Source organism: Oncorhynchus masou, unplaced genomic scaffold (genome assembly GCF_036934945.1).
Source record: "Oncorhynchus masou masou isolate Uvic2021 unplaced genomic scaffold, UVic_Omas_1.1 unplaced_scaffold_2236, whole genome shotgun sequence".
NCBI classification, from domain to species: domain Eukaryota; kingdom Metazoa; phylum Chordata; class Actinopteri; order Salmoniformes; family Salmonidae; genus Oncorhynchus; species Oncorhynchus masou.
The window spans coordinates 32,484-59,816 of record NW_027008710.1 but is presented as its reverse complement, the minus strand read 5'-3'; the positions used below and the strand labels follow the sequence as shown (position 1 = coordinate 59,816).

General features: G+C 42.8%; 1 protein-coding gene across 6 annotated transcripts; it reads right to left on the bottom strand.

Moving 5' to 3' along the window:
• Positions 1 to 289: 289 nt before the first annotated feature.
• Positions 290 to 26,884, bottom strand: LOC135533128 (GTPase IMAP family member 4-like). 6 transcript variants are annotated; one of them, XM_064960537.1, is made up of 6 exons: positions 26,797 to 26,883; positions 25,048 to 25,183; positions 11,205 to 11,296; positions 9,806 to 11,013; positions 4,246 to 4,327; positions 290 to 2,723 (listed from the first exon to the last, which is right to left on the bottom strand). In XM_064960537.1, the coding sequence occupies exons 5-6, from the start codon at positions 4,310 to 4,312 to the stop codon at positions 1,435 to 1,437; spliced, it is 1,356 nt and encodes a 451-aa protein (XP_064816609.1). In that variant the 5' UTR covers positions 4,313 to 4,327; positions 9,806 to 11,013; positions 11,205 to 11,296; positions 25,048 to 25,183; positions 26,797 to 26,883; the 3' UTR covers positions 290 to 1,434. The 6 variants fall into 6 exon arrangements, with proteins under 6 accessions (XP_064816609.1, XP_064816605.1, XP_064816606.1 ...); XM_064960533.1 differs by having other exon boundaries at positions 4,246 to 4,323; XM_064960534.1 differs by lacking the exon at positions 25,048 to 25,183 and having other exon boundaries at positions 4,246 to 4,323; positions 26,797 to 26,884.
• Positions 26,885 to 27,333: the final 449 nt, after the last annotated feature.

The window sequence follows — 27,333 nt, the reverse complement described above, 5'->3', positions numbered from 1 at the left end:
GAGAACGAATAACCTGTTATTCTAATGTCCTAAACAGTATCATTATTAGTCCCACACACATTTTACTACATTTTATGTCCAGATCAGAACTCTTCCATTAACATCAGTATCACATCAGATGTGATGGTAAATGGTGTCTCTCTGCAGTGGAGATAAATGATGCATATCTTGCATTCAACATCATTGGCTATCAGCCTGTCAGTACTGTTTGTCCTCTGTGGGCCATAAATATATAAAATCATATAAACCCTTTGATAGAGAGCACATAATAAACCACAAACACATCATGTGAGGACAAGGTTTCATTTATATCTGATGTCAACATATTTCTGTACAAGTGAACAAAGTACAGTGAGACTTACATTTCCACGTATCTCACTGTTGACGTTCAACAAATGGGAGGAGTGAGGCCTATGAAGCAGACAAACTGGTTTCCTTGACAACTTTGTTATATAACACATGCCTCCCAAAATTACACACTTGTGGTTTTTACAGAGTTAATGAACCTGGATAGATATGATTCTTGGCATTGTTAAGAACAGAAAAAAACTGCAGTTTAGTATATTTCATGATTGTAAAATGCAGTTTGAAATACTGTCCATTACCAGCTATGCAACATGACTGCAGTATTCAACACCCCTCACACATGCAGACCAAATCATTACATTTAGTGATGGTGGACCAGCCCCAACAGTTCTTGGTCTATAAACAGAGTATGTGTGGAAGGAGTGTTTTGATATTAATTAAAGAAAGATTAAGAATAAGATGGTAGAATGTAGAAGAGTTAACATCAAAGACAGGGTGGCAGGTAGCCTAGCGGTTAGAGTGTTGGGCCAGCAACCTGAGCTGTCAACGTGAAACATCTGTCAATGTGTCCTTGAAAAAGGCACTAAACCCCAATTTGCTCCAGGAGGGTGACCCTGTGGCACAACGCATTTCACTGCATCTATCCGGTGTGTGACAATAAAACATTTTTTTGTTGGTAACTTCCTACGAATACCCTTTTCATAATGGATTAAATGCAAATGTATTAACGCCTCATGAGCTATGTATAACACATTATAATGCCGTTTATGCACTAATACCTGCTCACAAACATTTATCTGTTCACATTATAACCAAGACAGTAAAATGTCATATGAAGCTAAATGTTATACTTGCCAATATGAAATAGAGAATGACATGTACTCATTCATCAAGGGCTCTTCTCTATGTACTCTCCTCTCACATGAATCTCTGTCTTGAACACCTTGACACCATTTTCCAAAAGGGTATTTTAATATAGAATGACATCATTATGAAGAGGGGATTCATAGGAAGATGCATTCCTATCTACTGTGCATGTTCTAACTGTCCAATCAGAGCTCCTCCCATATAGAGACAGGAAGTGGAGCTGTAGTTCAGAAGTGAATCACAGGGAAATATCTGCTTTTTCTAGTCTTTGAATTTATTTCTTAACGCCATCACACCAACTCCTCCTAACAACCCTGATAATCCTCCTAACAACCCTGATAATCCTCCTAACACCACTCCTCCTCCTGGGCCAACTAACCTTCCTGTCAATCCACCAACTGCTGCTGCTCCTATGAAACCCATAGCTGTTCCAACTGATTTCCCAGTCTGGATCTCAGTGGCTATAGAAGACCTTACAACCCATCTTAAAATCGGTCCCCAGGCTATGTCTATAAGTGTGTATGATCCAGCTCCCATTGCCTCAGGTAACACCCCTATCAGAGAACCCCTTATGAACTCTGTCACATTCACAGGGTCTTTGCTCCATGCACAATTGCCTCCCATGGCCACTGCAACTAAAGCACTGAGCAGATAGAAATGCTTTGGTTTCATACATAAAATGGACAGAATCGCTGCACCACGTTGTGCTTTTTTCTCTTGAGTTTCTCTCTCCATCTCTCTCTCTTCTCTATCCTCCATCTCTCTCTGTACTCTCTCCTCTCTCTCTCTTCCCACCTTCTTTAAGCATTTCTGCTGTTCTTCTCTGTTCCTCTCTTCCCTGAGACTCTCCTCTTTAATCAACTCAGTCTCTTCTCTTGCCTTTCTTTCTGCCTCCTGCAACATGCCATGTGTGTAACAGCTACTTTCGTTCACATTCATCATGATGAGAATGTTTTCCAGCAGCTCAGTCACCTGGTTTCTATTGGCTCTGTCTTTGTTGTTAAGGACATGATATCTCCAACCACGCTCTTCAATGAGCTCAGACATCTTAACATTTTTCTCTACTAGTTCCTCTATTGTTCTGTTGTTCAGCTCGTCTCCATGAGTAAAGACAATGATGGTGTATCTTGAAGCTACTTCACCAAAACATTTCTCAAATACAGTGACTACATCTGTCTCCTGCTCAGTGAAAGTATCAAGAGTTAGAACAAAGATAAATGCATGAGGTCCAGGGTTAGAGAGATAGATACATCTCTCTATCTCTGAACTCAAACCCTCCTGTGTGTGTGTTGCATAGAAGAAGTCTGGAGTGTCAACCACACTGACTCTATTCTGTCCAATGAGAACAGTTCTCTCTTGACATTCCATGGTAACTGAGGAAAAGCTCAAAGCTGAGTGAAACACGTCTTGACCCAGAATGGTGTTTCCTGTTGCACTCTTCCCCACTCCAGTTTTACCCAGCAGCACAATCCTGACATCAGGAGGATGAGGGGCTGTAGAGAATCCAGGTCTGTCCATTGTTGATTGTTGTAGGCTACTAACCACCAGTCCTGTTGATCATAGACAACAATGTGTCAACCTAATGTCTCTGTGAAAGTCAGAATAGGGTGTATTTGCACCTGTTTGTTACAAGGCATTAAAACAAAGTTTAAACATGACATTAACTATAGTGTAATGGGGCCTAATCTTTGTCTTTATTAACATAACTGTTATATTAATTCTCGCAAAATGTACCATTTTGCGTTAACACAAATGTGGCCCATTGTGTTTATTAGAACTATTTGGCTTGAAGTCGAATGATTATTCTACAAAGGCAGATGGCGCCGTAGACTAAAATAATTGAATGATGAAGAATCTGCGCATTCTATTAGACCTAAAGTTTGACATATAAACTAAAGGTTTACGTCTTTAAACTAAGATTGATACAATTTTACTTACAGGGGTATATAAAGTAAAGTCCGATAGTTCAATAAGTGTGAGTGCGTCGTCTCTCTTCAAGAAATGGCCCGACTGTTACTCCGTTTTCTTCGTCACAGTCAAGTTGCCAAATAATGAGCGGAAACTTATTCGGTCATTTCAGTAAACAATTATTAACTGCAACATGTTCTGAATAGACTATACTTGTCACTCTGTTGATCTAAAGATGGCTTTAACCTAAAAGATATGCCACGACAAGAGTAGGCTAGCCTATATTCCTATAACCAGGTTACATACATCAATCAAGGATATGAGCTGCAGTCAAAAGTAAAATGTCTCTATCCTGAACAAAAAGTCGGCGCCTGTTTGTTTAGTGTCACTTTCACACAGAAAATAATAAGGTGCGGTCTCATACCCAGTTTCCTGCCTGTCGCACTCGTCTCGCAGGTATTTTATTGCAGTCATAGGTCGACTGTCATTTACAATTTGACTTGGTCTATGTTAGGCTTTATGAGACGAATGTTGTAGCCAATTATAGTGCTACCCTACATATGTTACGTTTCCATAATGGACTAAGGACCCCTACATTCCAGAATTGACAACTGTCATTAATTTTCAAAGAGGATTTTTCAGTTCACATTTTACATCCTTCATTGAATTTAAGCTACTGAAGTAATTAAATCATTCCAACCCTACGTTCACGAGACCTTGAAGCATCTGTAAATAAAACAAATTTACTAAACACCCTCCTGCCTAAACACCCTCCTCCCTAAGATCAACAGAGGTCATGCGGCGGCAGGGTAGCCTAGTGGTTAGAGCGTTGGACTAGTAACCGTAAGGTTGCAAGTTCATATCCCCGAGCTGACAAGGTACAAATCTATTGTTCTGCCCCTGAACATGTAGTTCACCCACTGTTCCTATGCAGTCATTGAAAATAAGAATTTTCTTAACTGACTTGCCTAGTTAAAAGTATTTTACTTTTATACCAGACTCAAGGTTTTAAACGAATTCATTATAGAATGATTTAATTAAATAATTAATGTATTTTCATGTATTGTTTACTTTATTTCAGTGTTTTATTTTATAATAATAGCCAACCCTTTATCTATATAACACCTCATACAGAGACCTCAACTCAAGGTGCTGTACACCTACCCTCTGTATTTTCCACTGGCTGCCCCTCCACCACAGAAAGCACAGAGCTCGACTGAAACACCTGCATTCTGGAGCTGCCTTCCTCAAGAAAACAAAAAGAGATCATGTTTGTATCCAGCTTTATTAACTCAATATTTTTTTTTACATTGTTTGCAATCTGATATGTGACACGTATTAATCACAAAACAACAAAACAGCTAAACAGGTGGAGCTGCCCTGATTGACGTCTCGCCACTGCATACAGAGACCACAACACAAGGTGTTGTACATAATACAAATATCATTTGGATTAAAAGGAAACATGGTAATCACAGAAGAATATTAATGAGTACAAACACAATAATATAAATACGATATTAAATTAAGACAAAAACACACACAGATAATTAAAGCCAAACTAAAAATACGAGTCTTTATCTGCCGTTAAAAATACTGTAAAAAAAATGTCCTGCCTGATATTACATGGTAGGGCATGAGACATTAATGTAAGTTGGTACATGCGAATAGGATCCTGGATATATTCTGTATTTACAGACATCAATCAGGATATGAGCTGCAATCAACAGTAAAATGTCTCTGTCCTGAACAAAATGTCGGCGCCTGTTTTAGTATCACTTTCACACAGCACTTGATAAGGTGCGGTCTCATACCCAGTTACTTGCCAATTGCACTCGTAGGGCATACCAGAATTTGGGGGTGTAAACTGCTTCACCACTTTTCATGCGGTTCACCTGAGTATATTATAAAGGCTGGTGTCTGAGGGCCCAACCAGACATTTCAGAAAGTCCTTCAGATCAGGGGTTTTCAAAGTGGGGTTTACAGAGTTACTGCAGGGGGTGCATGGCCATATGTCAAAATATATTAAAATAAAATAAAACACGTGCCGTCCTCCCCTCAGCAGCCTCCGTGTGTGTGTGTGTGTGTGTGTGTGTGTGTGTGTGTGTGTGTGTGTGTGAGAGAGAGAGAAAGGCAGATGTAGAAAAGGTATAATGGTGAGGACACTACGACAATTGGCCTACTTCTCTAAATGTATGTGTATTTCTGTATATACAGTAAAGTGCATTAGAAAAACCCCTTGACTTTTAACATGTTTTTACATTACAAGTCTAAAAATGTATGAAATCAATCTACACGCAATACCCCATAATGACATCACAATACCCCATAATGACATCACAATACCCCATAATGACATCACAATAACCCATAATGACGAAGCAGAAACGGGTTTTTAGAAAAGTTTATATATATATATATTATATATCACATTTACATAAGTATTCAGACCCTTTACTCAGTACTTTGTTGAAGCACCTTTGGCAGCGATTACAGCCTCGAGTCTTCTTGGGTATGACACTACAAGCTTGGAACACTTGTATTTGGGGAGTTTCTCCCATTCTTCTCTGCAGATCGTCTCAAGCTCTGTCAGGTTGGATGGGGAGTATCGCTGCACAGCTATTTCCATGTCTCTCCAGAGATGTTCGATCAAGTTCAAGTCCGGGCTCTGGCCGGGCCACTCAAGGACATTCAGAGACTTGTCCCGTAGCCAGTCATGCATTGTCTTGGCTGTGTGCTTACGGTCGTTGTCCTGTTGGAAGTCTGAGGTTATTGAGTGCTCTAGAGCTGGTTTTCATCAAGGATCTCTATGAACTTTGCTCCATTTATCTTTCCCTCGATCCTGACTAGTCTCCTAGTTTCTGCCGCTGAAAAAACATCCCCACAGCATGATGCTGCCACCACCATGCTTCACCGTAGGGATGGTGCCAGGTTTCCTCCAGACGTGACGCTTGGCATTCAGGCCAAAGAGTTCAATCTTGGTTTCATCAAACCATCAGACATGTTTCTGCCTTGTTGCCTTTTGGCAAACTCCAAGCAGGCTGTCATGTACGCCCCTGCCTCACACAGGAAGCGGCGCAGGTCCTAATCCAGGCACTTGTCATCTCCCGTCTGGATTACTGCAACTCGCTGTTGGCTGGGCTCCCTGCCTGTGCCATTAAACCCCTACAACTCATCCAGAACGCCGCAGCCCGTCTGGTGTTCAACCTTCCCAAGTTCTCTCACGTCACCCCGCTCCTCCGCTCTCTCCACTGGCTTCCAGTTGAAGCTCGCATCCGCTACAAGACCATGGTGCTTGCCTACGGAGCTGTGAGGGGAACGGCACCGCAGTACCTCCAGGCTCTGATCAGGCCCTACACCCAAACAAGGGCACTGCGTTCATCCACCTCTGGCCTGCTCGCCTCCCTACGACTGAGGAAGTACAGTTCCCGCTCAGCCCAGTCAAAACTGTTCGCTGCTCTGGCCCCCCAATGGTGGAACAAACTCCCTCACGACGCCAGGACAGCGGAGTCAATCACCACCTTCCGGAGACACCTGAAACCCCACCTCTTCAAGGAATACCTAGGATAGGATAAAGCAATCCTTCTCACCCCCCTTAAATGATTTAGATGCACTATTGTAAAGTGGCTGTTCCACTGATGTCAGAAGGTGAATTCACCAATTTGTAAGTCGCTCTGGATAAGAGCGTCTGCTAAATGACTTAAATGTAAATGTAAATGTAGGGTAGCATGGTAGCCTAGTGGTTAGAGCGTTGGACTAGTAACCGGAAAGTTGCAAGTTCAAACCCCCGAGCTGACAAGGTCGATCTGTCGTTCTGCCCCTGAACAGGCAGTTAACCCACTGTTCCTAGGCCGTCATCAAAAATAAGAATTTGTTCTTAACTGACTTGCCTGGTTAAATTAAAAATGTGCCTTTTACTGAGGAGTGGCTACAGTCTGGCCACTCTACCATAGAGGACTGATTGGTCGAGTGCTGCAGAGATGGTTGTCCGTCTGGAAGGTTCCCCCATCTCCATAGAGCTCTCTGAGTGACCATCAGGTTCTTGGTCACCTCCCTGACCAAGGCCCTTCTCCCCCGATTGCTCATTTTGTCCAGGCGGCCGGCTCTAGGAAGTGTTGGTGGTTCTAAACTTATTCCATTTAAAAATGGAGGTCACTGTGTTCTTGGGGACCTTCAATAATGGAGACATTTTTTGGTACCCTTTCCACGATCTGTGCCTCCACACTGTTCCGGAAATTGAGCATTAAAATAAAAATACATTTTTGAATAAGGCTGTAACGTAAAAACGGGGTCTGAAAACTTTCTGAATGCACTGTACCACCTTTCAGGGGGGCTGATGATCAATGATACGGAGAAAGTATGATATATCTGTTCCAGTCACTCAGTCCAGCATTCAGCCCTATCCAGTCCAGCATTCAGCCCTATCCAGTCCAGTCACTCAGCCCTATCCAGTCCAGTCACTCAGCCCTATCCAGTCCAGTCACTCAGTCCAGTCACTCAGCCCTATCCAGTCCAGTCCAGTCACTCAGTCCAGTCACTCAGCCCTATCCAGTCCAGTCACTCAGCCCTATCCAGTCCAGTCACTCAGCCCTATCCAGTCCAGTCACTCAGCCCTATCCAGTCCAGTCACTCAGCCCTATCCAGTCCAGTCACTCAGCCCTATCCAGTCCAGTCACTCAGCCCTATCCATTCCAGTCATTCAGCTGTATCCAGTCCAGTCACTCAGTCCAGTCACTCAGCCCTATCCAGTCCAGTCACTCAGCCCTATCCATTCCAGTCATTCAGCTGTATCCAGTCCAGTCACTCAGTCCAGTCACTCAGCCCTATCCAGTCCAGTCACTCAGTCCAGTCACTCAGCCCTATCCAGTCCAGTCACTCAGCCCTATCCAGTCCAGTCACTCAGCCCTATCCAGTCCAGTCACTCAGCGCTATCCAGTCCAGTCACTCAGTCCCGCCTCAGTCCAATCACTCAGCCCTATCCAGTCCCTCAGCCCTATCCAGTCCAGTCACTCAGCCCTATCCAGTCCAGTCACTCAGCCCTATCCAGTCCAGTCACTCAGTCCTATCCATTCCAGTCATTCAGCTGTATCCAGTCCAGTCATTCAGCCCTATCCAGTCCAGTCAATCAGCCCTATCCAGTCCAGTCACTCAGCGCTATCCAGTCCAGTCACTCAGTCCCGCCTCAGTCCAATCACTCAGCCCTATCCAGTCCAGTCACTCAGCCCTATCCAGTCCAGTCACTCAGCGCTATCCAGTCCAGTCACTCAGTCCCGCCTCAGTCCAGTCACTCAGCGCTATCCAGTCCAGTCACTCAGTCCCGCCTCAGTCCAATCACTCAGCCCTATCTAGTCCAGTCACTCAGTCCCGCCTCAGTCCAATCACTCAGCCCTATCCAGTCCAGTCACTCAGCCCTATCCAGTCCAGTCACTCAGCGCTATCCAGTCCAGTCACTCAGTCCCGCCTCAGTCCAGTCACTCAGCGCTATCCAGTCCAGTCACTCAGTCCCGCCTCAGTCCAATCACTCAGCCCTATCTAGTCCAGTCACTCAGTCCCGCCTCAGTCCAATCACTCAGCCCTATCCAGTCCAGTCACTCAGCCCTATCCAGTCCAGTCACTCAGCGCTATCCAGTCCAGTCACTCAGTCCCGCCTCAGTCCAGTCACTCAGCGCTATCCAGTCCAGTCACTCAGTCCAGTCACTCAGTCCCGCTCAGTCCAGTCCAGCCATCCAGTCCAGTCACTCAGCCCTATCCAGTCCCTCAGTCCAATCACTCAGACCTGTCCAGTCCAGTCACTCAGACCTGTCCAGTCTAGTCACTCAGACCTATCCAGTCCCTCAGTCTAGTCACTCAGACCTATCCAGTCCCTCAGTCTAGTCACTCAGACCTATCCAGTCCAGTCACTCAGACCTGTCCAGTCTAGTCACTCAGACCTATCCAGTCCAGTCACTCAGACCTATCCAGTCCAGTCACTCAGACCTGTCCAGTCCAGTCACTCAGACCTGTCCAGTCCAGTCACTCAGACCTATCCAGTCAAATCAAATGTATTTTTTAAGCCCTTCTTACATCAGCTGATATCTCAAAGTGCTGTACAAAAACCCAGCCTAAAACCCCGAACAGCAAGCAATGCAGGTGTAGAAGCAACAAGTCAGCACCTCAGGAGTAAATGTCAGTTGGCTTTTCATAGCCAATCATTGCAGCAAGTCAGCACTTTTATTTGTTTTACCTTTATTTAACTAGGTAAGAAAAATACATCACATTTGATAAACTGATACAGTAAAATGACTACCATCTCATCCCCTGTACAGGCAGTTATTGGTGCACTGAATAATAATGCTTTGTGTCTGGTGTTTAAATCTTTATGGTGAATGTGGAGTTCAGGTGGCATTTGTAAAAGCGATCTTGAATAAGACAACTTATTCAAGTTACAATGGGGGGATAATTCATTTACATTATTGTTATCCCAGAATAAGAGACCAGAGGGTTATACTACGTAGCGGGATAGAGGAGTTCGCTTGCCTGTTAGGGATGTTGGTTCCTGTACAGGAACCAAATCAGCGGAAATTTCAGAGCGCCACCTATAGTTTTCGATAAAACGGCGAAAGCATGAGAAGCTATTATCTGATAGCATGCACCCCCCAAAATAGCTGAACGACACCTAAACAAAAGATTTTGCGGTAGCCGGCGCTACACAAAACGCAGAAATAAAATATAAAACATTCATTACCTTTGACGAGCTTCTTTGTTGGCACTCCTATATGTCCCATAAACATCACAATTAGGTCTTTTTCCCGATTAAATCCGCCATTGTATACCAAAAATGTCATTAGCTGAAAGCAGGTCTGATCCAGGAAAATGCCCCTTTACAAGACGCAACGTCACTTTTTAAAATGACAAAAGTTGCCTATAAACTTTTACAAATCACTTCAAACTACTTTTCTAAACCAACTTTAGGTAATTAATAAACGTTAATAATCTATAAAATTGATCACAGGGCGATCTGTATTCGATAGCAGCAAGTCTTGAAATCATCGTCCATGTTTTCAATTTCACAACATCCTGTGGTGAGCCTAAAACAGGAAGGGCCTATACGTCATCTAACCAAGGATAAAGCAGACTTGAAATGCCAGTACTGGCGACATCGTGTGGAAGCTGTAGGCTTATTTTATTTTTTATTTTTTTCGCCTTAGACAATACATTGAATGGCGGATTAATATTTTTGTTGTGTTTTTGGTAAACAGTTTTACCAGGGATTTTTACTCCTAAACACGTTCTGTTATAGCCACAGACACGATTTAACCAGTTTTAGAGACTTCAGAGTGTTTTCTATACACACATACATATCATATGCATATACTATATTCCTGGCATGAGTAGCAGGACTTTGAAATGTTGCGCGATTTTTAACAAAAAACTGCAAAAATTCGCATCAGGCTCTAGCTAACTTTGGCGAATTCTGAGTTCAACTCAGGATAACTGTTATTTTTATTTTACCTTTATTTAACTAGGCAGTTAAGATTTTTAAGATTATTTTTTATTTTACCTTTATTTTACTAGGCAAGTCAGTTAAGAACAAATTCTTATTTTCAATGACAGCCTAGGAACAGTGGGTTAACTGCCTGTTCAGGGCAGAACGACACCTTGTCAGCTCGGGGGTTTGAACTTGCAACCTTCTGGTTACTAGTCCAACGCTCTAACCATTAGGCTACCCTGCCGTAAATGTCAGTTGGGTTTTCATAGCCGATCATTAAGAGTGTCTCTAGAGAGTTGAAAACAGCAAGTCTGGGACAAGTAGCACGTCCGGTAAACAGGTCAGGGTTCCATAGCCGCAGGCAGAACAGTTGAAACTGGAGCAACAGCACGGCCAGGTGGACTGGGGACAGCAAGGAGTCATCATGCCAGGTAGTCCTGAGGCATGGTCTTAGGGCTCAGGTCCTCCAAGAGAGAGAAAGAAAAAGAGAGAGAGAAAGAAAGAGAAGTAAAGAGAGCATACTTAAATTCAAACAGGACACCGGATAAGACAGGAGAAGTACTCCAGATATAACAAACTGACCCAAGCCCCCCGACACAAACTACAAAGCACAGCCCCCACACCAGTAGAGGGATATCTTCAACCACCAACTTACCATCCTGAGACAAGGCCGAGTATAGACCACAAAGACTTCAGCCACGGCACAACCCAAGGGGGGGCTCTATCCAAGACAGGAATATCACGTGTCTAGAAGAAAAAGTCACAATAATCACAAGAATGGCTTCAGATCAAAGTCTACGTTGAGACCGAAGGGCGCAAGGGTCTTTACATTAAAGATCCAGGCAGCCTCTCGTTTTAACAATAAATTATCAAGGTCACCCCTTCTCCTAGGGAGGGTGACATGTAACTTTGCCATTGTAATTGTTTGTAAGCTTGTGTAGTCAAATTAATCTATGATAGTATGCTACCCATTTGTTGTTTGTATGCTGTTCTTTGTATGACATTTTAATATTTGATTATTAACCAATGATATCAGGCCACTCTTGGCCATGATTACAGACACCTGTGTCTTTTGACACTATATAAACGAGTCCTCCCGCAGTCTTTGTGATGATACCCTGATGAAGACTGTCGAAACATTGGTAATTACATTTTTGCATCTGAGCTCCTAGAGTGTGCGGCTCTCTTTTATTTTCAAAACATCCTCATGGTACCAGAATAGGTACAAGATCTACAGGGAAACATCCAATTGTTGCTACGTTAGGTACAGGGGAACATCCTTAATGTGCTACAAGAGGTACATGATCTACAGGGAAACATGCTTATTTTGTTATAAGAGGTACAGAGAAACATCCCTATGGATCTACAAGAGGTACAGGGAAACATCCTTATGGTGCTACAATAGGAACAGGGAAACATCCTTATGGTGCTACAATAGGAACAGGGAAACATCCTTATGGTGCTACAATAGGAACAGGGAAACATCCTTATGGTGCTACAATAGGAACAGGAAAACATCTTATGGTACTACAAGAGGAACAGGGAAACATCCTTGTGGTACTACAAGAGGAACAGGGAAACATCCTTGTGGTACTACAATAGGAACAGGGAAACATCCTTGTGGTACTACAATAGGAACAGGGAAACATCTTATGGTACTACAAGAGGAACAGGGAAACATCTTATGGTACTACAAGAGGAACAGGGAAACATCCTTATGGTGCTACAATAGGAACAGGGAAACATCTTATGGTACTACAAGAGGAACAGGGAAACATCTTATGGTACTACAAGAGGAACAGGGAAACATCTTATGGTGCTACAATAGGAACAGGGAAACATCTTATGGTACTACAAGAGGAACAGGGAAACATCTTATGGTGCTACAATAGGAACAGGGAAACATCTTATGGTACTACAAGAGGAACAGGGAAACATCCTTATGGTGCTACAATAGGAACAGGGAAACATCCTTATGGTGCTACAATAGGAACAGGGAAACATCCTTATGGTGCTACAATAGGAACAGGGAAACATCCTTATGGTGCTACAATAGGAACAGGGAAACATCCTTATGGTGCTACAATAGGAACAGGGAAACATCCTTATGGTGCTACAATAGGAACAGGGAAACATCTTATGGTACTACAAGAGGAACAGGGAAACATCCTTATGGTGCTACAATAGGAACAGGGAAACATCCTTATGGTGCTACAATAGGAACAGGGAAACATCATTATGGTGCTACAATAGGAACAGGGAAACATCCTTATGGTGCTACAATAGGAACAGGGAAACATCCTTATGGTGCTACAATAGGAACAGGGAAACATCCTTATGGTGCTACAAGAGGAACAGGAAAACATCCTTATGGTACTACAAGAGGAACAGGAAAACATCCTTATGGTGCTACAAGAGGAACAGGAAAACATCCTTATGGTACTACAAGAGGTACACGATCTACAGGGGAACATCCTTATGGTGCTACAATAGGAACAGGGAAACATCCTTATGGTACTACAAGAGGAACAGGAAAACATCCTTGTGGTACTACAATAGGTACACGATCTACAGGGGAACATCCTTATGGTGCTACAATAGGAACAGGGGAACATTCTTATGGTGCTACAATAGGAACAGGGAAACATCCTTGTGGTACTACAAGAGGAACAGGAAAACATCCTTGTGGTACTACAATAGGTACACGATCTACAGGGGAACATTCTTATGGTGCTACAATAGATACACAATCTACAGGGGAACATTCTTATGGTGCTATGAGAGATAGAGGGAAACATACTTATGGTAGTACAAGAGGTACAGGATATACAGGGAAACACCCTAATTGTGCTACATGAGGTACAGGGAAACATCCTAATGGTGCTACAAGAGGTACAGGGAAACATCCTTATGGTGCTACATGAGGTACAGGGAAACATACTTATGGTGCTACATGAGGTACAGGGAAACATCCTAATGGTGCTACATGAGGTACAGGGAAACATACTTATGGTACTACAAGAGGTACAGGGAAACATCCTTATGGTGCTACAAGAGGTACATGATCTACAGGGGAACATCCTTACGGAACTACAAGAGGTACACAATCTACAGGGGAACATCCTTATTTTGTTACAAGAGGTACAGAGAAACATCCCTATCGTTCTACAAGAGGTAATGGATCTACAGGGAAACATCCTTATGGTACTACGAGAGGTACAATATCTACAGGGAAACATCCTTATGTTATTACAAGAGGTACAAGATCTACAGGGAAACATCCTTATGGTGCAACAAGTGGTACAGGGAAACATCCTTGTGGTACTACAAGAGGTACAGGGAAACATCCTTGTGGTACTACAAGAGGTACAGGGAAACATCCTTGTGGTACTACAAGAGGTACAGGGAAACATCCTTGTGGTACTACAAGAGGTACAGGGAAACATCCTTGTGGTACTACAAGAGGAACAGGAAAACATCCTTGTGGTGCTACAAGAGGAACAGGAAAACTTCCTTATGGTACTACAAGAGGTACAGGGAAACATCCTTATGGTGCTACAAGAGGAACAGGAAAACATCCTTGTGGTGCTACAAGAGGAACAGGAAAACATCCTTGTGGTGCTACATGAGGTACAGGGAAACATCCTAATGGTGCTACATGAGGTACAGGGAAACATCCTAATGGTGCTACATGAGGTACATGATCTACAGGGGAACATCCTTACGGAACTACAAGAGGTACACAATCTACAGGGAAACATCCTTATTTTGTTACAAGAGGTACAGAGAAACATCCCTATGGATCTACAAGAGGTACAAGAGGTACAGAGAAACATCCCTATGGATCTACAAGAGGTACAAGATCTACAGGGAAACATCCTTATGGTACTACGAGAGGTAATGGATCTACAGGGAACATTCTTATGGTGCTATGAGAGGTACATTATCTAAAGGGGAACATTCTTATGGTGCTACAAGAGATAGAGGGAAACATCCTTATGGTGCTACAAGAGGTACAGGGAAACATCCTAATGGTGCTACAAGAGGTACATTATCTAAAGGGAAATATCCTTATGGTCCTACAAGAGGTACAGGGAAACATCCTAATGGTGCTACAAGAGGTACATTATCTAAAGGGAAATATCCTTATGGTCCTACAAAAGGTACAGGGAAACATACTTATGGTAGTACAAGAGGTACAGGATCTACAGGGAAACATCCTAATTGTGCTACATGAGGTACAGGGAAACATCCTAATGGTGCTACAAGAGGTACAGGGAAACATCCTTATGGTGCTACAAGAGGTACAGGGAAACATCCTTATGGTGCTACAAGAGGTACATGATCTACAGGGAAACATCCTAATGGTGCTACAGGATCTACAGGGAAACATCCTAATGGTGCTACAAGAGGTACAGGGAAACATCCTTATGGTCCTACAAAAGGTACAGGGAAACATACTTATGGTAGTACAAGAGGTACAGGATATACAGGAAACACCCTAATTGTGCTACATGAGGTACAGGGAAACATCCTAATGGTGCTACAAGAGGTACAGGGAAACATCCTTATGGTGCTACATGAGGTACAGGGAAACATCCTAATGGTGCTACATGAGGTACAGGGAAACATACTTATGGTGCTACATGAGGTACAGGGAAACATCCTTATGGTGCTACAAGAGGTACATGATCTACAGGGAAACATCCTTATGGTACTACGAGAGGTACAATATCTACAGGGAAACATCCTTATGTTATTACAAGAGGTACAAGATCTACAGGGAAACATCCTTATGTTATTACAAGAGGTACAAGATCTACAGGGAAACATCCTTATGGTACTACAAGAGGTACAAGATCTACAGGGAATCATCTTATGGTGCTACAAGAGGTACAGGGAAACATCCTTATGGTGCTACAAGAGGTACAGGGAAACATCCTTATGGTGCTACAAGAGGTACATGATCTACAGGGGAACATCTTTACGGAACTACAAGAGGTACACAATCTACAGGGAAACATCCTTATTTTGTTACAAGAGGTACAGAGAAACATCCCTATGGATCTACAAGAGGTACAAGATCTACAGGGAAACATCCTTATGGTACTACAAGAGGTACAAGATCTACAGGGAAACATCCTTATGGTACTACGAGAGGTACAAGATCTACAGGGAAACATCCTTATGGTTCTACAAGAGGTAATGGATCTACAGGGAAACATCCTTATGGTACTACGAGAGGTAATGGATCTACAGGGAAACATCCTTATGGTACTACGAGAGGTACAAGATCTACAGGGAAACATCCTTATGGTACTACGAGAGGTACAATATCTACAGGGGAAACATCCTTATAGTTCTACAAGAGGTAATGGATCTACAGGGAATCGTCCTTATGGTACTACAAGAGGTCAAAGATCTACAGGGAAACATCCTTATGGTACTACAAGAGGTCAAAGATCAACAGGGAAACATCCTTATGGTACTACAAGAGGTCAAAGATCTACAGGGAAACATCCTTTTTGTGCTACAAGAGGTACATGGCAACATCCTTATGGTACTACAAGAGGTTCAAGATCTACAGGGAAACATCCTTTTTGTGCAACAAGGAGGTACAGGGAAACATCCTTATGGTGCTACAAGAGGTACAGGGAAACATCCTTATGGTGCTACAAGAGGTACAGGGAAACATCCTTATGGTGCTAGAAGAGGTACATGATCTACAGGGGAACATCCTTTATGAAGGCCTCTTTTCTCTGATTTAACTAATATGTTTGACAGATTTCTGGATCGTTTCTAGGTGAAAAAAGTGTGGATTCTGGAAGGCAGAATTTAAAGAGGGGTCTAGTGATCATATGTTCCAATGTACTTGATGCCATTACGGCTATCATTGAAAGTAAGTATAGAGTTTACAGAATACAGTTTCTTCTGTTTTGTTGGGATTGTTTAAGTAACTGGCTTCTGTTCAATATTTTAACTTGTTTTGGAGCTTTATCAAACCACGTATCGGGGTATCCTCTTAAGCAAAAACACTTGCCTATCATATTCTTCCTCTGTGTTACAGATGCAACGCAGTCTATGAAGTTGGCTTACTGGTAAACCTTTTTAGGGGAGAGGGTGATAACTTTCAGCTGTCAATATGGTATTTTTTCTGTAGGTTTTCTGTAAACTGTAGTACTTAGAGATTGCCCCTTCTTTGTAACAAGTACATCTCAGAAAACTATAGAGTTAATGTTATTTTCATAGTGAAGGATATTGATTGTACTCTGGAGTTAATGTAGTTCAATTCATTTAATTTAGTTTCAGAACCTAGTTGGAAGTTGCATAGTTGGAAGCTAATGGAGTTCCCTTTGCTGTTCCAAAAGTCTGTAGATAGTAATTGTTAGAGCCGATTTGGACATATTTGCGTAAAAGACTGAACATATGGAGCTCCATGTATATTTGTGTAAATATATTAAATATTAATGTAAATGATGAAATATTAGGTACGTACCATTATGATTTATATTTACCTGATTCGAGATATATTCATTTGTTGTTTGTGTAACTCAGTTTTTGTCCCCCCTCTCTTGCCTATTCATTGTATTGTGGTAAGTGTGTTAGGATAAAGGCAGGAAGTTGGGCCTTCGGGAGAGGGAGTCCTTGCTAGATGCGGGAGCGGTATAGTTTTTTGACCATACAGACATACAGACAGGTCATAATATGTATTTTCTATATCAAGTATTCTCTGCTTTAAGTTGATTGGAGAATAATTTATTTGTTAGATATAAGAAGAATAAACATTTTTGTTGCACCATATCCCTGGATGTCATCGAATGTTTGGCCGGTTGGAAACCTTGAGTGTGGACTGTATGCGTACCAAACAACCCCGCTTCAGGCTTGGGCAGTGGCTATGGTAAAGACGAAAGGAAGCCACTACATTCAAGTCAAAAAACTCCGTGAAGGATTACTATCGGAAGGAAATCTCCGGTTCGGACACACGCTGGATATTGTTGTATTTGTAATTGCATTCGGATCGTAAGGACAGCTCGCTTGGAAGGATTTGAACTCCTAGAATTCGCCAGCCGTGAGTAACCACTGCAAATGAATGAGCTGCCCTGTTCAATGCGATCGTTTGATCATGCATATTAAGGAAGGGCAAATGTGCTTTTAATTGGAATGTTTGATAAACTTGGGAATGGAATTCAAAACACAGCGTTGTGAAAACAATTAAGAAGTTTGGGTAACACTGAGAGAACATTTGGGTAACACTGAGATCCTACGCACAATGTAGCCTAATCTTATGTCTAATATTTGGCCTCACGTGGAAATGCAATGCAACGAACGCAATCTAAGGATCTAAAGCCAACTGTGTGTTTAAACTTCATTAAAGGGACAACTGATAATGGGATGAAATGTTTAAAACGCATATAAAATGCCGAACTTGCACATGTGCAATTCAAAATGGGTCAATATGCCGAAATGGAGGACTGTTTTAAAGCATTAAAGGAGGTCTAAAGGGGCATTACGTTTAACAATCAAAAACCAACAACTGTGTCATTGTAAATTGAGTGAACTAAAAGTGAATGATGGAGGATGAAATCCCAAATAAGACTCCACTGGAGAGGGCAGAGGAGCATCTAAATTCACTCTATGCAGCCCGGAGAGGCAAACTTGGAGTGTGTACACGTAAAATGAATGAAATAAAAGCCCTTCTTGTTGATGGAGGAAACATTGAAACTGTGGATGAGAGTCTTGAAGCATTTCATGCTGTTCTCAATGACTTTAAGAATGCTCATGATTCTGTGCTAGAGCTGGTCACAGAGGAGGAACATGAACAGGAGAGCATTAACTATTATCAACCAAGAATGAGAACTTATGAACATTTCCTGAAAGAGGTGGAAATATGGAAAAAAGCTGAAATCGAGCCACAAACGCTCATTGAACCACATGACAGCATTTCCAATGTGTCAAAAACATCAAGTAAAACAAAGTATTCTAAGACTGCTTCCTCAGTGTCCTCCGCACGCCTAAAAGCTGAGGCAGAACGAGCAGCTCTACTAGCTCGCCAAGCATCATTACAGGACAAGCATGCATTGGAACTGGAGAAAGTTCAACTGAATGTTAGGATGGAAAAAATGGCACTGGAAACGGACATAGCAGCATATAATGCCAAACTGAAGGTCCTTGAGAGTGACTCAACTTCTCAATCCCATGTTGTGGCAGCCCATTTTCTAAGCCAAGAAGATGGAATGAACTCTTATTTTGAGAACCAGGAACCCGAGGTCTATAAGGAACCTGAACCATCACCTGTTGAGTTTGCTGCATTAGGTGCAGTTCCAAAGACCCCGCTACAAAGAGTTTTACAACCGACCACAAAGCCATCAAAACCTATTCAGAAAACAGCCATAAACCACACCCTTCAGCAGCCAACATCAAGGTCTAGCAATCAACACGGAATCAACACTGCGGGTATCAGCCATGATAACCTCTGTCATGCAAAGGCAGAATGAAATTGCTGACCTCCTTGTACTACAGCACAAACAGGCCACACTCCCTGTTAGGGAGATACCTATGTTTGACGGTGATCCTCTAAACTTTAGGCCATTTATGCGTGCATTTGAGCATGGTATAGAAGATAAGACAAGCAGTCACCAGGATAGGCTCTATTACCTGGAACAGTACACCTCTGGTCAGCCCAAGGATCTGGTCCGTAGTTGTCTGCATTTGGAAGCCAGAAGAGGCTATGCAGAGGCTAAGAGGTTGTTAAAGGAACACTTTGGCAATGAAATCAAAGTCATCACTGCTTACATGGAAAAAGCTTGGAACTGGACAAACATCAAACCAGATGATGGAAAGGGACTGGGTGGCTATGCACTCTATCTTAGAGGATGCTGTAACGCTATGCAAGACTTACAGAACATGGAAGAGCTTAATCTTCCCTCCAACATAAAGTTGATCATGTCAAAACTTCCCTACAAACTAAGGGAAAAATGGAGGTCAAAGGCATGTGATATTTTAGAGAGAAGCCACCTGAGGGCCCAGTTCAGTGACCTTGTGACATTCATGGAAAAACAGGCCAAAATACTGCAGGATCCTTTGTACGGAGATATCCAAGATCCCCTGATCAACAAAAGGTTTTTTAAAACCAAAACAGAAGCTGACTTTAAGCAGCAGTTCAAGTCCAAGAGTAGGGGAAGCAGCTTTGCCACTGCAGTAGCTGTAGTGGCAGATTGTGACCCTGAAAAACTTCTAAAAGAACAAACATTCAAAGTCAAGAAACCAGGCACCTACCCTTCTTATTCTCCCAGTATCTCATGTGTATTTTGCGCTGGTGAGCATTTCCTGGTTGACTGCCAACAGGTGAAGGCACAGCCACACGAAGCCAAGGTTGAGTTTCTGAGATCAAAATGCCTTTGTTTTGGCTGTTTGATGAGAGGACACTTAAGCAAAGAATGTAAAAGAAGGATGACCTGTCAGAAATGTCAAAGAAAGCACCCCACGATCCTGCACATTGAAGGAGGAGAGAGATTTAGATCTCTGAAGGCCGATACGAGGGGTGTAGCAGTAAAGCGGGAGGAGACTGTCAGCAGTGCTCTTGTTTCACTGGAAGCTGGTGAAGATACCGGGGCCGGTACAGATTGTGCACTTGCGATTGTGCCAGTTCAAGTAAAGATGGCAAATGGAAGCAGGTCTACTTTAACCTATGCATTTCTCGATTCTGGTAGCTCAGCAACATTTTGTACAGAGAGACTCATGAGGCAGTTGCAAGCTAAAGGCAGTGAGACTGAAATTCTGCTATGCACAATGGGGCAGGAGAGTCCTACCAAGAGCTTTGAGATATCTGGATTAGAGATTGGCAATGTGGAAGGTGACACATTTCTTGCATTACCAAAGGTCTACACCCAAAATAAGATCCCAGTGACAAGAGAAAATATTCCCACTCAGAAAGATCTCAAAAGGTGGCCATACCTGAAAGAGGTTCAGTTGAAGGAAATTGACGCCGACGTCGAACTCCTGATTGGCGTAAATGCTCCAAAGGCAATGGAACCCTGGAAAATCATAAATAGTCAAGGCAACGGACCGTATGCAGTGAAAACCCTCTTTGGATGGGTGATGAACGGTCCTCTTAACAATTGTACCATGGCAGAAGAATCTGGGCATCCTACGGTGATGGCCAATCGTATCTCAATGGCCGACCTGGGGCTTCTTCTTGTAAATCAGTACAACCATGACTTCCCTGAGAGAGGGTATGAAGAGAAAAGTGAGATGTCAGCTGAGGATCGTAGGTTTATGGAGATCGTATCAAGCTCCATAACCCTCAAAGACCATCACTACTACTTACCGTTGCCCTTTCGCAAAAAAGATGTAGTCCTGCCAAACAATCGTGACATGGCAAAGCAGCGGGCTCTAAATATTATCAGGAAGTTCAAGAAGGACAAAGGTTACACTGCAGAGTACAAAGGCTTCATGGAAGAGATGATAACAAAAGGTTACTCCGAGAAGGTACCACAAGAACAGCTCCTCAGAGAGAAAGGCAAGGTATGGTACATACCACACCACGGCGTTCACCATAAGCGCAAAGGAACGATACGAGTAGTGTTTGACTGTTCATCATCCTATAAAGGTACATCTCTTAACAGTGAACTCCTTCAAGGCCCTGACCTGGCAAACACGCTTATAGGAGTCTTGCTAAGATTTCGGCAAGAGCACATTGCCATGATGGCAGACATCGAAGGAATGTTCCATCAAGTACGTGTCCATGAAGATTACTTAGACTTCCTGCGATTCCTATGGTGGCCGGACGGTGATACCAACAAAAGATTGGAGGAGTACAGAATGAAGGTTCATCTTTTCGGTGCTATATCCTCTCCAAGTTGTGCAAACTTTGCACTGCAAAAGACTGCAAAAGACAACTGTGAGAGGTACAATGAAGAGGTGATTCAAACAGTCAAGTCCAACTTCTATGTTGATGACTGCCTCAAGTCAGTGGCCACAGAAGAACAAGCCATAGCCCTCACAAAAAAACTCAGGGTTGTGTGCTCTCAGGGTGGGTTCAAATTGACCAAGTGGGTCAGCAACAGCCGCACTGTGCTGGCTTCTATCCCTGATGAACACAAAGCCAAGCAGATAAAGGAACTGGACCTGGACAGAGAAAAGCTGCCTGTTGAAAGAGCACTTGGAATCCGATGGAACATTGAAAGTGATGCGTTTACCTTCAGAGTCACTGTCAAGAACAGACCCCTTACAAGAAGAGGTATTCTCTCAACTGTCAGCTCTATTTATGATCCATTAGGTTTCCTCGCCCCATTTGTATTAAAGGCAAAGCAAATTCTTCAAGTGCTCTGCAAGCTAAAGTGTGGATGGGACGAAGTCATCCCTGAAGAACACTCTATTTCATGGCAGAAATGGCTCTCAGAGCTGGACCAGCTCTCCAGATTCCAGATAGACAGGTGTATGAAGCCTGAGAACTTTGGTCAAGTCATGACGGCACAGCTGCATCACTTCGGTGATGCAAGTGAACAAGGTTATGGCACGGCAAGCTACCTTAGGTTCACAAACGGTATGGAAAAGGTTCACATTGCATTCATACTGGGGAAATCAAGGGTGACTCCACTCAAGCAGATGACAATCCCCAGACTGGAACTTGCTGCAGCAACATTGGCAGTGCGAGTGGACAGGATGTTAAGGTTGGAGCTCCAGATTGAACTTGAGGAGTCAACTTTTTGGACTGACAGCCAGTCTGTGCTAAAATACATCCGCAATGATACCAAGAGATTCCATACCTTTGTGGCTAATAGGGTTGCTATGATCCGTGACCTATCGAAAGCAAAACAGTGGAGGTATTTGAACTCCAAACACAACCCAGCCGATGATGCCTCAAGAGGATTACATGTTGAAATGTTCCTGAACTCAAAGAGATGGCGCAATGGACCAGAATTCCTGGAGAAACCAGAAACTCAATGGCCGAAAGTCCCCGAGGAGCTTAACTCCATCCCTCCGGATGATCCAGAGGTGAGGGAAGACGTAATCGTAAACAGTACAAGTGTGGAAGAAAAGAGTCCAACCAGCAAACTGATTGAGTACTATTCAACATGGAACAGCTTGAAGAAAGCAGTTGCCTGGATGCTGAAACTGAAGAAACGTCTTCTACAGTTAAGCCAGAAAAGGAAAATTCTCTCTCAAACTGATCCAGATCAGAGTCTGACAAACTCACTGAAGGAACAAATTGACAAGTTCAAACTGACGTTTGGAAAAGAAAGTCTGTCTGTGGATGACCTAGATGAAGCAGAAAAGGTCATCATCCGATTTGAACAACGACAGCACTTTAAACAAGAAATTGCACTAGTTGTGAAAGGAAAACAATGTGCCAAGAGAAGTGGCTCAATCTGTAAGCTTGATCCAATTGTTGACAATGGCATTCTGAGAGTAGGAGGAAGGTTAAGCAAAGCTGCTATGCCTACGGAACTAAAGAATCCTATGATCCTTCCAAAAGACTCCTACATCTCTAGACTGATCTTACTCCATATCCATGAGCAGGTTGGCCACTCTGGGAGAGGTCACATGCTTTCTAGACTTCGCCAGCGATATTGGATACCCTGTGCCAACTCTTTAGCAAGGAAGATCCTAAAGTGCTGTGTCTTTTGCAGGCGGATGCAAGCTAGAGCTGGAGAACAGAAGATGGCCGACCTTCCACAAGATCGGGTGTCACCTGATTTGCCGCCTTTCACCCATGTGGGCATAGATTACTTCGGCCCCATAGAGGTGAAGCGAGGCCGCGTTCATGTGAAGCGGTATGGTGTGATCTTTACTTGCCTTGTGAGTCGAGCTGTCCATCTAGAAGTTGCTAGTTATCTGGATACTGATTCCTGCATCAATGCCCTGCGCAGGTTCATCTGTCGAAGGGGCCCAGTAACAAGTATCAGAACAGACAATGGCACCAACTTTGTTGGAACACACAGAGAACTAGAAGAAGCTATGAAAGAGCTGGATCACAGCAAGATTCAAAATGAATTACTGAAGGAAGGAGTGACATGGTCATTCAACCCTCCCTCTGGAGCCCACCATGGGGGGGTATGGGAGAGGTTGATCCGACTGGTGAAAAAGATCCTCTATTCAGTCCTTAAAGAGCAAGTACTGGATGATGAGGCTTTGCAGACCGCCTTGTGTGAAGTTGAGGCGATTATGAACGACAGACCAATCACTACTGTAACAAATGACCCTAATGATCTAGAACCCCTGACTCCGAACCATCTGCTTCATCTGAAAGCTAAGCCAGTCCTGCCACCAGGACTATTCCAGAGAAGCAACCTATACACATGAAGGAGATGGAAGCAAGTACAATATATCACTGACCTCTTCTGGAAGAGATGGATCAGGGAGTATCTTCCACTTATGCAGGAGCGGAACAAGTGGAACAAAACTAAGAGAAACTTCAGTCCTGGTGACCTCGTGGTCATCGTCGATGACACCGCCCCAAGGAACTCCTGGCTAATGGGGCGTGTGGTGGAGGCCTTGCCAGGGGCCAAAGGTCTTGTCCGGAGCGTCATGGTTAAGACTAAGACCAATATCTTAGAGACCTATCAATAAACTCTGTCTGCTCCTTGAGGCGACTGAGTGAAACACACACACACACACACACACACACACACACACACACACACAGTGCTCCATCTTAGAATCACGTGCACCCCTGATTCTTGATGTCGTACTCTTACATTCTTTGATGTCATACATTTTTGGACGTCAAACTCTTGACATTTTTGGAAGTTGAACACCTTTACACTTCAACTCAGACTGAGATCTATGGACTATTTTTCTATATGGCACCTTGTATATTTGTATATAGCTATGAACTGTAATAGTGCTCTGGTATAGAATGTTTTGTGTATTGGCTCTATGTCTGAATATTAAGTAATTGTTGTGCATTCAGGCAGTCAACAATTAGGGGCCGGTATGTTAGAGCCGATTTGGACATATTTGCGTAAAAGACTGAACATATGGAGCTCCATGTATATTTGTGTAAATATATTAAATATTAATGTAAATGATGAAATATTAGGTACGTACCATTATGATTTATATTTACCTGATTCGAGATATATTCATTTGTTGTTTGTGTAACTCAGTTTTTGTCCCCCCTCTCTTGCCTATTCATTGTATTGTGGTAAGTGTGTTAGGATAAAGGCAGGAAGTTGGGCCTTCGGGAGAGGGAGTCCTTGCTAGATGCGGGAGCGGTATAGTTTTTTGACCATACAGACAGGTCATAATATGTATTTTCTATATCAAGTATTCTCTGCTTTAAGTTGATTGGAGAATAATTTATTTGTTAGATATAAGAAGAATAAACATTTTTGTTGCACCATATCCCTGGATGTCATCGAATGTTTGGCCGGTTGGAAACCTTGAGTGTGGACTGTATGTGTACCAAACAACCCCGCTTCAGGCTTGGGCAGTGGCTATGGTAAAGACGAAAGGAAGCCACTACAGTAATATTTATCATTCATGCCACTTACTTATCAGGCAAAGGAATTCCCAATCTTCTGGCCCAAAGTGGTGCAAGAAGAGATGCAGGATCCTCAGAAGCAGCAGACCTCTACCATGATCACCTGGGAGCCTCATATCCATTACACTGTGAGAAGGAAAGAGAACCTGCAGAGAGGGAGTTTATCACCCTGTACTCAGACCTGGCAGCTTTGTTTGACAGTACAGTCAATCACCACTATAGGCCATATCAAGATGCATTGTCACAGCTCATTGATATCACACGCAAATGTAACAAATAAATGTAACAACAGCCTGAGTGCACTGGACCTGAAACAATTACACAACCATCACAGAGTCTATTGCTTCAGTCCTTCGTTTTCACGTGTTATTACCTGGTAAAGAACCAACAACCATGGATAACCACAAGGAGAATAAGGTGAGGAAACAGTCCATGTCAATCAGGGACATCTTTTTAAAGCAACACCAATTATTTCTGTCTCTAGTTGAATAAAATAAGTAGTTTTGTTCTGGTCACAAGATAATCCCAAAGAATTGCAGTAAACTGCACCACTCAGACAGAAAAGTTGAATGATATATTCTCTGCCAGGCCCATTTTTTCAAAGAAAACACAATTTAATGATGTCTTTATTTGAGCAAAATAGGTAGTTTTGTTGTGATCACAGGTAAATCCTACCAATTCAGGTAAAAAGCGCCACAGTCAGGCAGAAAAATCAGAATGTTCTATTAACACATAACGTGAGAACATCCAAACCGGGGTGCGTCTGGCACTTAAATATTTAGTCTTGCCCATTCACCCTCTGAATGTCACACATACACAATCCATGTCTCAATTGTCTCAAGGCTGAACAATTCTTCCTTAACCTGTCTCCTCCCCTTCATCTACACTGATTGAAGTGGATTTAACAGGTGACATCAATAATGGAGCATAGCTTTCACCTGGTCAGACTATGTCATGGAAAGAGAAGATGTCCCTAATATTTTGTACACTCAGTGAGTTTTTTTAAACTGTCAAATAAAATCAATCAATCCAAACTGTGCAGAAACTATTTGATGAATGGAAAGAGGCATCTGTTACAAAACACCCAAAAAGATAGTGTAAATTTGGAACAGTACATTTTAAACTGTCCCTAAGAGAATGCCGGCCGGCAGAGCTCATCGTCAGAACAGTTCATGCATTTTAAAGGAAATTCAGGCGAGAGCCGCACTCTGCAGGGTTTGCTGTCCGGACAATGGCATATGTTTGACAGTGGCTTGTCGAGAAAACACCTTTGATTGTTTACTGGCCTCAACACATAGGCTACGTTCATGAATGATTTTGACTATATCATTCATCTTGAAATGTTATTTACCAACTGAATTATGTTGGTAGTTTATCAGCAGGGAAAAAAGGCTACGATGATACAGGGTCTGTCTAGGGAACTTAGGGGAGTGGTTTAAGTGTCAGATAAAATAAGAACACTGGAGGCTGAAAGTGAAACTGTTGCTGCTGAACAGTTTCAACTCCATAGCATTTGCAAACCTCTACAATTTGTAATACGAAAGTAGGTCAGTTGTTATTTATTCGAATGATTTATGACAATCTATTAGATTACTACATTATTAGTAGCCTGGTACTGTCTTCCAGAGAATAATGGCCAAAATGAAGAACAGTGTATTGGCTTCCTAAGTGGTCTGCATTTCGAAAATGATAAATGCGTCATGGAGGACGTATTGTCAATGGACAGGACTATGGTCAATATGATTGTCATGACTCCTACCGAAAGTGGCTCCTCTTCCTGTTCGGGTGGCGCTCGACGGTCGTCGTCACCGGTCTACTTGCTGCCACCGATCCTTTTTCCTTTTCTGTTGGTTTTGTCTTATTTTAGTTACACCTGTTTCTTGTTTAGTTTTTTTAGTTGGGCTATTTAAGCCGGTAGGCCCGCCTGCTCTTTGTGCGGGCTTGTTGCGTTTCTCACGGTGTGGTAGTGCTGGTTATGTTGTCTTTTCCCTCCGGACAGGTGTGGTCCTGGTTTTGGGCAATTGTTTATGAGCGCCCAGTTTCTTGGCGAGTGCATTTTTCCCGGTGCGTAATTAAAGCGCTACTCTGTTCTTCTGCCTCCTGCGTCTGACTCCTCACCCACTACGCGCAGTGCATTACAATGATTGTGTTGTCTGATTTAATACATATATGTAGTCTAAATCTTTGTCAGTAATTAACAGTAATTTCAATGAATTCATTTTACATGTAGGCTGATAGTTTAAATATCAATTTCAATGATAGTCATATTCCTGAACGAAAGCAGGAAGGTTGTCAT

Bases quoted from the DNA above. Each gene is read 5' to 3' on its own strand.
- LOC135533128 (XM_064960534.1), bottom strand. From the start codon at position 9,905: ATGACATTTTTGGTATACAATGGCGGATTTAATCGGGAAAAAGACCTA. The intron at 4,324-9,805 runs GTAATGAATGTT...TTCTTGAGGAAG, and splicing joins AACAAAGAAGCTCGTCAAAG to GCAGCTCCAGAATGCAGGTG. The intron at 2,724-4,245 runs GTAGGTGTACAG...TATGATCAACAG, and splicing joins GCCAGTGGAAAATACAGAGG to GACTGGTGGTTAGTAGCCTA.